The following is a 13,607-nucleotide window of genomic DNA, read 5'->3' as shown; positions in this document are numbered from 1 at the left end:
TCGTAATGCAGCAATGCCACTCGCCTCCAAATAGTCACAAAACCAAAAAGAAAGAACCACAGAACTCTTCTCTTGGCTCGAAAAAAACTCCAGGAATTCAACTCAAGAAAAAATCATAACCACAAAAAAAAGGTCACCCCCCAAGGATTAATTCCACTTCCATATATATAAATATAAGTTACCATGTTAATTACAAAACCACTCCAGTGATAAAAATATTTCCTCCATTTAATTAATAACCACACCACCATATTTCCTCTTATTTCCTCAATAACCACGTGTTAATAAAAAACACCCACTCCAGGATTAAAAAATTTTCACCTGTGTTTCGGCAAATAAAAAATACTTACCTCTATTTCACCAATAACTCCATGTGGAATAAAACAGGTCTCCAAGAAATAATAAATCTTCAAGCAGGATAATAAAAAATGAAATCTCATCTCCAAAAAAATACACTCAAAGGATCCAGCTGCCACACTCACAAATATTGCCCACATATCTCCTCAAAAATGTGTCTCCATTTGCAACAAAGATGGCTGCAAAATAATTGAACTAAACATAGCTCTCACCACCATAGGCAAATATCAAATGGCCAAAATATATCTCCAATATATTATATCTCAAATTATAGCTCCAAAATAATATACCTCCAATTCTCCAGGGAATAACTCAATGTTATAGTCAAAAACTATAAACTCTCTCCTTAGCATAACTGCTGAAAAAGGGCAAAAAAAAAGAGGCAAATAAAATTGTCCAGGAAATTCTAGAAAAAATCACCAATGTGCCACAACTCATTATAACAAAAACTCCAAATTCAAAGTGTCTAAGCAAGTTTCCTATCTCTGGCAAAGTTGTCACAAATACAACAAAGGTATTGTGCAAGAAACTCACAATTTCTGGAACATAAATACCCAGAAAAAAAATGTAGTGCCATTACATATGCATTAAAAAAAATGCGAAAATTCTCCCATATATCTCTCTGCAGCATCAAACAGCTGAAAACACAGACACGTTCCCGAACAATGGCTCTAAGTCACGAACTAAGATATTAAACAATTCACACAAACTGGAGAGAAAAAATAAATTCAAATTCACCCATGATATAAAAAAACTTGTGTCAGCGATGGCTAACTTCTAAAAAAGAAAAATCAACGGCAGTGTGAACTATCCCCATGACTCACGTATATGTCAAGCAATTATCTGCGGAACTCATAAAAAAAAAAAAATGTGTTGTTAGTTCCTCCCATATTCAAAAAAAAAAAAAAAAAAAAAAACACCACCCTTGACAGCATGACAGCACCCACGTATTAGTATATGAAAAAAATCACCAGTATCAGAAGTATCACTATCAGCAGTATCACCAAAATTGCTATCATCAAAATCACCAGTATTAGTGTAAAAAAACTACTAATGTTAATGCTTGTCCATTCACCAAAAATTCAGCACAAAATTCACCAAAAGTTCAGCAAAATTTAGCACAGATTCACCAGGATTCAGCCAGATTCATCACTCATGAACGCCTGACATGCTCTCTAAAGTCATAAAAACTCAATAAATAATTAACCACAAAACTTCTCCCATAATTTGTTGTAATAATTCTCCATAACATAATTATCTGTAATAATTATAAAATAATCTCCCATGAAATATCTCAAATCTCTCGTCAAATATGTCTCAAGTAATGATAATTCTACTTAAGTAACCCTCCCGTAAAATATCTCAAGTAATAATGATAATAAGAATTCTCCACAGTAACTATTCTCCTGCAAATATCTGCATTTATATTGCAATTCCCCTAGTATACACCAATACTGCCAATCCCCCACAATCAACACCATTTCCCCAGTATACACCAATACAATGCGAGGCACCCACCCACCACCAAAGGCAACACCACCTGACAACATCAGTTAGCAATCATCATCAGTCAGCGCCCCCAGGTAATCACTAACTGACAACATTAGTCATCACCACTTAAAAGCAATCTCTCCAACACAATAAAAAAAAAAAAAATAATCTCTGTCCCCATTATATTTGTGCCTTCCAAAGCATAAGGAAAACTTACACCACATCCAATGCATTTCATCTCCTTTTCTCTTCATTCAAGAGAAAAAAAATCTCTTTCTAAAAAAAGACCCTACGGGTATCTCACATCATCAACCAATCATTATCAGCTGATGTCCTGGCATTGGAAATTCATTATCAAGGGCAAATTCATCCCCCTATACCCCGAGAAAGAAAAAAAAAAAGGAGTCAGAGTTATAAAAAATAGAATATTTATTACAAGTAAAGCATTAGTGGAATAATTCAAGTTCTTACAAGATCAACTCTGGAAAGATAATTCAAGTCTCACAGACAAACCACTCAGATAACCACACAGTATTTAAATGTCTCAATCAGTAATTAGTCACACCAATCTCTACTCCAAAATATAATTAGTTCCCTCCACACGGGACCCTCGGCCCCCTAGGACTCTCGGTCCCCTCACTAGAACCGCCTGTTTAAAAGACAGGAGAACACACTAGTGAGCACACACACAATTGCAAAGACAAAGTCAAAAGATTAAACATCTTTACAAGATATTAAACAAGCCATCCCTTTGGCTAAAGTATAATACACTTACCCATTACAGCCTGGAAAACCACACACAAATAATTAAAACTTTCGCAGAGCTATCCCAGGATTCTGCCTTTCTCCCCCCTAGTTGTCTCCCTAGTTTCTCGGCTAAACATGCCATTATGAATAGACATAGTTCATACACGTACACACGAACTCACACTGATCGGTAACGTCTTAATAAAACTGGTCACAACCAGTTTTCAAAGGCACTTGAACAAGACCTCGTGAACTCACAAACATTGACCCGCTTAAACAAACATCTTCATATCGCACCATCCCAGAAATGATTTATCAGCTTTCTCAGGTCAACGCTTTGGACTCTTTCATCTGACACACACACACACACACACACACACACACATACATATATATATATATATATATATATATATATATATATATATATATATATATATATATATATATATATATATATATATATATATATATATATATATATATATATATATATATATATATATATATATATATATATATATATAATTATTTACCCTTAGCCTTGGGGCCCCAAAGAATCTTCATCCGACACTTATTGTCAGTATTCCTGTGCTTAAAAACTATAAATATTGTTCGTGTGTGAGCAAGAGTAAGATGGAAACCAAGGCAGTGGAAATAATATGGAAGGTATATGTACAGGTGTTTGGAAGTAAAAATAATAGGTGGAATCTCAGAATAAGAAAAGGAAGCAAGGTTTCAAGATGTGGGAACAAAAAATTAACATATCCAATTCACCATATACGTACGCGGGGGCATATAACAGGCTCGTCCCAGGGGAATATGTCCTATTGGTGCATGTTGTTGAGAGATAGTGAATGAATATTAAACATTTATAGCTTAATACTTGTGAATAGTAAAATGTTAGGGCGTGTTTGCTACAGCACATTTTAAGTAAATCATGGTCACTCTGCGCCTCCCTCTTCTGATTACTGCTTCCTAATTATGCTTAAGATAAATAGGCTACACCCATTGCTACCAGTGATCTGACATGTAAAAAGTGCACATTTTTAACCAGGCAGCCGGTACGCTTTCCAGGTAGTTTTTAAGGTACAGAAATTTTTAAGGTACTTATAAGGTGTTATGAAGAAATATGTAAAATAATCTTGGTATTTTCAAGGTATAAATCTAAAACTAGCGTTTTTTTTTTCTTCTTCTTCTTTTTGAGGTTGGCCCATGAACTTGAGAGGTTGTAGTCAAGTGGCAGTTGGTAATACTTGTTCTATCTGTCACGTTTAATGCAAGACCACCTGAATCTTTTGGTGGTCTCGATTCGTGTGGCTAAAAATCTCCCGTTTCCAAGAGGAGTGAAGGCAAATCATGCTTGGAAAATTTCAATAATGCATTTTTTTTATTATTATTATCAGGACCCTATTTTTTCTATACGGTTAATTTTGCCCGTTGTTCCTTAAACTTAACATTTTAATGTATTTTTTCTCGGTAATGTCAAGTCTTAATTTGCTAATAATTATTTTGTTACCTTTATATTTTCTCAAAGTAGCACGCATTTTTATGATGTCCAAAAATTTTCGAAATATTTTCATGGCATTATGATGCGAAAGAATATTCCAGATAATTTTTATTTGATATGATGTACATAAGTTTTTCTCTGCAGTAATGAAGTGTATCTTTGATTAATTTTATTTTGATACCACACGAACACACACACTGACAGAGTATGTATATCCATATTTTTCCCCCCATTTTAGGATTTTCGTGATTTAAGGTAATGTTATCTGGCAACAGTGAGAGTTCTGGTTACCGGCTTACCGCTACTTTTATGTTATACAGCTTAAGGGCCCATACATGTTCAAAAAAAGCGTCAAAATTTTGCATCAAAATTTTGACGTGTAACTTTGATACAAAATTTTGATGCATAATTGCCCATACACGTCTAGGCGTTTTTCCCATCAAAATTCAGTATCGTCAAAATCTTCGACATGGATCATGGATGCATCGGATGCATCAGTGGCCATAGCACTAGTGTTGGCACTGGACTCTGAAAAACCTCCTGGTAAACGTCGGAAATGGTCAACAGACTGGTTTTTAAAACGGGAAAATTACCTGACTAGGGTTTTTGTGACGTCAAAAACTCTGCGCAGTAATTTTTCATAAAAATTTATAGGTTACTTAACATAAAATTACATCTAATTCTTCTTGTCAAAGAAAAATGGACATGCATACTTTTTTTATCTAGTATGTAAATTACTGATCGTTCAGTAAGGGAATACATTTTTTGAATGTTGTACCCGACTTTCCTTTATGTCAGCTATATACAGATTAAATTACACGACTCTTTTATGCAAAATTCTGTACTTTATATAAGTTAGAACGTTAGGCTTTATCTTTGTTTGTAATGAGAGAATTAATGGGTATTTTATGTATGAAAAATACTGACTGTTTGATGTTTTTTTTTTTAACCTAATTATAGTTGGCTTTCAAAATACTTTATATACAAATTAGATTGAAAAATTTTGTACTTCAACTACAATAAGCCTCAAAATAGAAATATATTTTTCAGTGATGGTTAATTTAGCGATAAAAACAGCATTGGCTCTACACTCCTTAAACTTCAATCAAAAATTTCTTTTCGGTCTCCTTCTTCACAGACATGGCGTTCCTATCTCCTCGTCACTCACCTGCGAACTAAAAAGTTTGATCAAAATTTTGACAGGAGCCCACACACGCATCAAAAATTTGACGACTCGTCAAAAAATATCAAACGGATTTGATCAATCAAAATTTTGCTTCAAATCTTTTTTTGACATCAAAACGTCTTTCACACACTCAAATTTTGCATCAAAATTTTGACGACGCTTTTTTTGAACGTGTATGGGCCCCCTAAGTTAAATAAGAGTTTTAGACCTCACTCCTCAGTCCAATCGCCATGCCAGTATTTAAACTTTTTAGTGCAGCTGTGTTACAACAAGGTGACGATGTTATGTGATGATGTGAGTTCAAATAGCTATTTTGCCATGTTTATTTTTGTTTTTGGTTAATTGTATAAGTTAACAAACAGTATTACCTAAGTAGCACAGGGTATCCTGTGAAGTAGGTATTCTACTGACATAGGTACTTGGTAGTATACACTGTTTTTTTCCATCTGTCCACCGGCCTGTGGTGTTTGTGTATACTAACTCTGCGTCCGGGCTTAGGACAGTTACGCTATGTGTAAGATTTAGGTAAATAAAAGGATATCTGGTTGTACATTTGCAACTGAAAAGTGTTTCATAATTTACTGTATGCAAATTACTCCGTTAATATTCGAAATAGGGTATTATTATAATTGTTGAATGCAAGCTGAATGTAACTATCTAAGGCCCAGGACACAGTGTTACCATACGCAAACACCACTGGCGGTTGGACAGATGGAAAAAACCGAGTAGCCTATAGGTATGTCAGCTCAGTTTCAAACATTATTTGGTAGAATTATCGAAGCCATGGACAATATTCAAAAGCAATATACCTAGTACCTAATTTTTCGCAGTATCCACTAGGCCTATACTTCTGTAGTCTTTTGCTTTGATTAGTTTTTTTTTTTTTTTTTTACATACCTAGGTATAGCCTAATATCTATGAATAATCTAGGAACTTAGGTAATAGCCTAACCAGTAAACTTGACTTGCAGGGCTCCTACCTGAGCATGAGTTTCCTCCCTTGTTGTTGTTGGAGTATTAAGCTGGCTTTATGCCAGCACGGGCTTTAGCTAATGCAGCAGCCCGTAGGATTTCCTCCCTGGACCTTAATAGGCTAACCTGACCTTACTTAGAGACCATAATTAATTTTGAAAATAGGCCAGGGACTTAGGCTAATTCTGCTAATGTACCCCTTCTGACCTAACCTGACTGAGAGCGCTAAAAATGATGAACGAAGTACAGGAATCCATACGTATGTACCTACTTATTTGCTTAACTCTGGTTATCACAGCCGTGAAAAGTTTGTATGAAGCTACTCGATCACTGGCCTACATATATACTACTAGGTATCCAAGATTACTTGTAGGTAGGAATATCAGCAGCCAGTTTTAATTTGCTATCATTCATTCAGCTCAAAACTCAAGAATTAGCAGAAAATTTAACTATTGATTAGCTAAAAGGTAGGTAAATGTTACTGGGTGAGGATGGTTAATTCCTATGTAGAGGATGATTAAATATGGAAAATTGTTACAGATTCTTGGTAACCTTAATATCTCTTTAGTAAATGTTGCCTCCTAAAGCATACCTGTTTCTCATTGCACTGAGAAGCTATGGTATTCATGGAGATAAAAGTTAAGTGGCTAAATTTTTTTAGCTAAGAAATCGCCCAACTATTGTCATATGAAAGCAAACTTCCTTTTTCAAGAGTCACTGTTCGGTGCACTTTAAATATATGTTGAAGACTATGAAAATGGTCTTCATTAGTTTAGAACAACGTACAACAGTATATTTTCAAAGGGTACAAAGTTCAGCAGTGATTTGTAAGGTCAGAATTGGTATCGGCTTATATCCTCATTTGTTGGCCGAGTCGGTGATGTCAATGAAGTCCTTCTTTCTCCTCTGTCTGTCCGCTGGTTTGAATCCATGGGAGGACGAAATTAATATCAACTAAAAAATTCATCTTCGGTTAAAACATGAAAATATATAAATTCTGAGGTAGAGCAAATTCAATATTAAAGGACATTTGTAGATTAAATGCATGCATATGGAACATGGTTTCAGTGCATCAGATACTGGCCATTCCTGTATAGGGACAGCCCTTGCTTGGGCCCACAGAAGCCATTTTAGGCGTAATGTGCTTTTGATGCATTACTTTCCTTGCTCTTTCTGAATGATACCAATTCATTTGTTACCCAGTTGCATGCTTTGTGGATGCATACTCTGCTACTAACAAGTATGAACCAATTAATGGTTTCTCGATTTGGCTCATTTCGCAGTATCCCACCAGTTCTTACTCCCAATTGTGCATAGTTTTTTACTTGGATTATTTTCCAAAAAGGAACTCTCTTGTTTCCCCCATGTGTTTTGCATTAGGAAAACTGCCCATAGTCTTCATTTTTCCATATTACCCTGGATGTGGATCGCAGTATTAGACTGAGCTTTCTTTTATTAGATGGTTTGCCATTCCATCAAGCTGTCAGGTGGTTGCATCTTGAGCCCTCAAGGTGTTACCGGAGGTAGGTTGTGTGAATGAAGTGGTCCCAAATCGTGCTGGGGGCTACGGCCGTTGGCAGTTCGTCTGCATTGTAGTTAGCACCTTTTGTGCCCTCGGCCCCCTTTCTTAGGGTAGCTGGTAATTTCTTTCTGCGGCTCCCATTGGTTCCGCAGTTCGTAACCCGTTATTAAAGCACTATGTACCACACAGTTGGTTCTCCACCTGCACAATGTCGGCGTTAGGTGCTCCGGTGGTTACTCGTAGTGACTTCTCTCCTTCTTATTTTCTCAACTTTTTCCTGCTGCTTTTCTGTTCCACCTTAAGGGTTTTCAATGTGGGTTCGACCTTGATTCCGTGTCTACTGGGAGTACTTCTTTCCCTCACTTGCTTCGGACTCCAGTCTAAGTTGGTAACTGGCATTAGTTGGATTGCGTTTTGCAACCTCTTCGCTCTTAAGGGGTGTTGGTCGCCTATTGTATTCGGCCCGGTCTCGGGTCATAGTCAATGGTGGGTGCGGAGTTTCGCAGTTGAGTGAGACTGGTTCAAGGTTAGGTCATCGTCTTGGTTGGTACACGTTTGGCACAACAGTATGGGAGTGACTCGCAGGGATGGGCATTCATCGCCAAGGTATATTCGGCTCAGGCGTAACATTATCGTCACTGGGTAGTGAGGGTAAGCACCGTCGAGTGACTAACTCTTACAGGTTTTGCAGAACTGGTGACAGTTCGCTCTTGTGAGGGGGTGGACAGTGGTCGGACAGCAAGGATTACATCATCATGTCTTGGGGGGGAGTGCAGGTTGCGCAGTTGAGTATGACTTGCACAGGAGTTTATCATCTTGTTGGTATATCGTTGCGCAATCGGATCGGTAGGCTCCAGGGCCTGTTTCTAGGCACAGGCGACACAGGCGGTTGCCTGGGGCGCCATTTGCTTGGGGGGCGCCAAATTGCCATCCAAAATTAATATATAAAAAAATGAGAGAAGTATTATTTTTACGTGAATAATTCAAATAAATAAATACAAGTGTAAACGAGAAAATAAATGAATAATGGAAGTGTTAATACTTGATGCAACGGTGTTTAATGTTTCGGAAAAGTTGGCAACACTGGATAGGTAGATGTCAGTATCAAGGAGCTTAAAAACTAAGACAGCCGCCTGCTCGCGACGCCACCTTAGTTAAGTTCTAAGCATCGTGTTTACTCCAATCTTTACTTCTTTTTTTAAAATTGAAGCACAAGCCTTAGCAGAAGAGGTGGGATCATACCGGTTCTCTATTTGTACGGTGGTGTGGTATGATATCCTTAGAAAAGTTCAGACTGTGATTAAACTTCTGCAATCACAATGCATGCATCTGGATGTAGCTGTTGACATTCTCAAGAAAGCTGAAACCTCCCTTGTTAGCTACAGAGACACTTGGTTTGCTGATGCCCAGGCATCTGCCGAAGAAATATGTGAGGAGATGAATGTGGAATCTGCTCTAAAGCAGAAAAGACTCAGAACTACTAAAAGGCAGTTTTCCTATGATGCCCCTGATGAACCTATTACCGATGCCTTTTCATTTTTCAATGTAGTTGTGGATATGGCCATTGAATCTCTGAGAGAGAGAACTTGAATGATGAGTGATGTTGCAAAGAAATTCAGTGTTCTCATAAACTTCTCTGACCGGACATCTATACTGCGTTTACTTTTCTAAGATCGCTAGGGTGGGGCCAGGTAGAAAAGGCAGAGTTGTCATATCTACGGGTATGTAAGTCCCATTAAATGCTTCCCGCAGATATAATCCTTCTTAGGAGGATTCGCTTTAGACCTAGTCGAGGGAAAGGGTTTGCTTCTTCCCTGTTAACTTTTTTTTTTCCATTCCCGATTCTACTTAGCTATTCCTTCTTTCTCTTTCTATAATTATAGATGTGCTGAGTGGCCTGCTGGCTCCGGTGTTTGGACTTGAGGCATAAATTCATAAGTCAATTGATCTATTATGCCCTTGGAAAAGACAACCACGCATTCCTTCTCTGCATAACATTTTTATCAAAATCATCCAAGTCAGTCACAGGATTCACTTTCTCTTTTCTTTTTTGAAACACTGGAGATTCCACTATATTTCCTGCCTCTCTTGCTTCTTAAGTCTACGAATCGTCATTTCTGACACTTGTTGCTTCAGATGTTCTTTGGATAGCCTTCGAAACATCAGTTACAGGACCTTCATGGATTTTTTTTATTTTTTATAAAATTAAGTATTTCAGGAAATTATAGACTATTTCCTTGACCTCCGGTGGTGGGTGAAGACGTTTACGGGAGTCATTTGGGCTGGGTTGTCCATACTTTTCACAGTGGGTGATCGAGTGCGAGTATCCTTTAATGATATTGACCATGACCTTTTAAATCCTCTTAAAACCCATAGGTCCCCTGAACTCAGATGTGGCATTGCCCAGGAAAAAAGATGCCATATCTCAATTTCATTAGTGAAACAGGTTTTCACGAAGAATATGCGAAGTAAGATATATTCAAAATATCTGATGCAAGCAAAGAATCACATTTTAAGAAATAAAAACTATTTCAATAGACTCCATGAAGCTAATATGATTACCTTAACGTGAAAATTGGCAACATATGATTTTTGTACAGGCCACACCCTAGCGATCTTAGAAAAGTAAACGCACTATAGTGAGCTAGAAAAGCAGGCAAAAGATTTATGTAATACACTCACATCTGGGGATCATTGTGATTTAAATTATGATGAACTGATTGTAGAGATGCAGTCACTTCCAAAACAATGGCCAAAACAAAATATGACAACATTAGACCTTCTTGTTTTTCTGGAGGAGAAAGGCCTGAAAGAGATCTATCCAAACATGTGGGTGGCATTAAGAATTGCTGTCACTACACCTGTGACTGTGGCATCTGCAGAGAGAAGCTTCTCTAAACTTAAGCTCATTAAAACAGGAGCGCCTAAATGGGCTGGCAATAATTAGTATTTATAGAGAAATATCCAAACAGATTTCGTATGATGACACTATAGATGATTTTGCTGCAAGAAAGTCAAGAAGAGTCAGGTTTTAAATATGAAAAATCAGTGAAGAAAACTTGTATGTAATAGTTTTAGCATAGCCCTCAACATATATGCATTGAGTTTTATGGTTTTAGATTGGCAAGATTACCTTTTTCAATTTATCTTAGGTAGGATTTGCAATAAAAATGTATAATGGTGTTATTCTATTAAAATTTACAAAAATAGTTTGTATACTTTTGAGTCTATACTTTTCCTTGCTGTGTATACATATACGTGAAGATGATTTATTAATAAAGTATGTTGTTGTGTTGTGGAACTTGAGATGCTAGTTGTGTTCGAAATTGTTTATGTTATTATTTCCAGCCTGGAGGGAAGGGGGGCGCCTAATGAACTAGAAACGGCCCTGGTAGGCTCAGATATGATGGGATCTTATATGTCGTTTGGTATCGAGCAGCCAGGCGTAGTAGGTTCTGGGTTCTTGGGTGCTGCTCTTGTGGGGGTTCGGCTTTTCTCCTTTTTCCTATTCTGGTGTGGCCGGACAGGTCTGACAGAGGATAGATACCTTTGAAGAGAGACTTGTTTGCTAGTTGTGGGTTTTCGTTTCTCCGGCAAAGGAAGCGAGTATAACAGATTGTGGACTTTGTCCATTCTCTCTTTCCGCATTCCAGGCTCCAGAGGAATCTCCGTTAATTCGAGTAATGTTTGATACGTTGTACGTATTCAATCAAACCAGCAGTCTCTCAAACATCAAGTAGGCTGATCTGGTTTTGGCGAGTTGGGCAGTTTTTGGGGAAGGACTTAAGCTAGCATCACTTCTGTATGAGGTAGCGAGTAACTCCTCTGCCGGAGTCAGACTTCCGGTTTACGAGTCATTTGAGGCTTTTCTCTATTGGGTTCCTTCATTGATTCGTGTGGTAGGGGTTATGGATCTTGAGGCTCGTATTTGGAAGACACCTTTCACAGCCAGTGGGAGGCCTTGTCCCACTCTGTGTGGATGTGGTGAGAGTTGATGGGTGTTTCTCTGAGCCTGGACTGTTTGATAACCTCTTCACTTTGGTTTCGAGGGAGTTTGCATACCAGACTATCATTCTGAGGGTTATGCTATGTTCTTATCAAATAGAGGAGGGACTATTGTTAATCATTGCCTCATCGCTATCCGGACACTCATAAGAAGGGGTTCTTAGTCAATCCAAGGGCGCAAAGTATCGCGGAGTTCTACCCTTTGGCTTCCGGAGGAATGTTTCGCTGTCGGCGATCGTGTAGGTGGTTATTTGAGTCATGGTTTTTCACAACACCGTACCTTAGGGAATTTCAGTTTCTTCAGAGAGGTTACTCGCGGGGTCCTGTCGTTGTGGTAGGTAACTCAGTTTTATAGTTGGCCTGGTAGAGTTAGGGTGTTAGAAGTTTAGGGAGGCAGTGGTAGTCTAAATGAACTTCAGGGTGTTAGAAGTTTAGGGAGGCAATGATAGTGTAAATGAACTTTATGGTGTTAGAAGTTTAGGGAGGCAGTGATAGTCTAATGAACTCTAGTGTTTCTGTTGGTCAAGCTTAGACTGAGTGTATTGTTCCTTAGGTCCTTGAGGTTAGGCAGATCCTGGTCATGTTGGAATAACTACTACTTCTTCAGCACAAGTCATCTACATCACTGAGCAGTAGAGAACTGAAGGTCCTGCACACTCAACTTCTCCTCCATACATGTGAGGCAACATAGCCACATGGGAGGTTCTTCACTCAGGCGGTACCTTGGACTCAACACCAATGGTATGGTACTTCCTCTGCAAGCATCCTCACCTACTGAGCTGGACAACCAGGTGAGGAGATTTGTTTTTACCTCCATAAATAAGAAGTATAACTTATCACATGGGAGGTACTTCTGACTCAGATAGTACCTTAGACTAAACACTGACGTTGAAGTACTTTCTTTGCAAACATCCTCACCTACTGAGCTGGACAACCAGGTGAGGAGATTTGTTTTTACCTCCATGAATGAGAATTATAGCTTATCACATGGGAGGTGCTTCTGACTCAGACAGTACCTTAGACTCAACACTGATGTTGAAGTACTTTCTTTGCAAACATCCTCACCTCCGAGTTAGATAACTAGGTGAGGATACATGCTTTTATACATGGTAGGTTGCTTATGAGTTACCTGTGTATGTTCCTTGGACAGGTTGGGTTGAATTAGATTGACCTGCCTCCAAGTAAATGTTGTTAATCTGGCTAATTCAGGTGTTCAGGGAGTGTATTGCAATATGAAGTTTTCATAATAAAACTAATATTGTAAAACTTACCTGAACACCTGAATGATTCCCACCCTCCTCCCCATTTCAATTTGTTAGCGAGTGATTCAGTTGAGGAGACAGGCCTCTGGTGGCCGGTAATTGCGGCAGCGTTGCCAACAGTAACACAGGCAACTCATTTGACTAGATTTTACTTGTAGCGTTAGTAACACTGACAGTTAAAATTACCCACTTAGTGGGTAAATATGTTGGGATATAGTTCGGGCTGGTCAGTGACCAGGGCTAATTCAGTTAAGTATTACAATAGTAGTCTTATTATGAAAACTTCATTTTTATACACAGCTGTCAAGTGCCTGTCGACAAGCCTTTATCTCTCATGTTTTACCAAAGCAGGTGAATGGGTTTTTTATTGTCAAAGCAATACTATCTCTATTCTTCCACTCTCAGTGAACTTAGGGATCATGCACATTTGTTATAGTCTAGAGGACAGTTGAGATTGAATATGATGTTTGGCTTTAAATTAGTGATTAATTACATACCTCTAGGAATTCATTTTTGTACTTAGTATTAGGTATAAGCAAGAGGTTTTTTTTAAATT

The 13,607-nt window shown here is 38.0% G+C and overlaps 1 protein-coding gene across 1 annotated transcript; it reads left to right on the top strand.

The window, feature by feature from the left end:
• The first annotated feature begins 4,581 nt into the window (after positions 1–4,581).
• Positions 4,582–9,374, top strand: LOC135215830 (uncharacterized). Its single transcript, XM_064250783.1, has 2 exons — positions 4,582–4,648; positions 8,995–9,374. Exons 1-2 carry the CDS (start codon positions 4,582–4,584, stop codon positions 9,372–9,374), a joined length of 447 nt encoding a protein of 148 aa, XP_064106853.1.
• The last annotated feature ends 4,233 nt before the right edge of the window (positions 9,375–13,607 follow it).

The sequence above is a fragment of the Macrobrachium nipponense genome, chromosome 5 (genome assembly GCF_015104395.2).
Source record: "Macrobrachium nipponense isolate FS-2020 chromosome 5, ASM1510439v2, whole genome shotgun sequence".
Classification (NCBI taxonomy): Eukaryota; Metazoa; Arthropoda; class Malacostraca; order Decapoda; family Palaemonidae; genus Macrobrachium; species Macrobrachium nipponense.
This window is presented reverse-complemented; position numbering and strand designations above follow the sequence as displayed.

What these genes read in the sequence shown, in the direction of transcription:
- LOC135215830 (XM_064250783.1), top strand. Translation starts at nt 4,582, where the DNA reads ATGGATGCATCGGATGCATCAGTGGCCATAGCACTAGTGTTGGCACTG. An exon ending in GGACTCTGAAAAACCTCCTG is followed by an intron (nt 4,649 to 8,994) that starts GTAAACGTCGGA and finishes TTAAAATTGAAG; the next exon opens with CACAAGCCTTAGCAGAAGAG.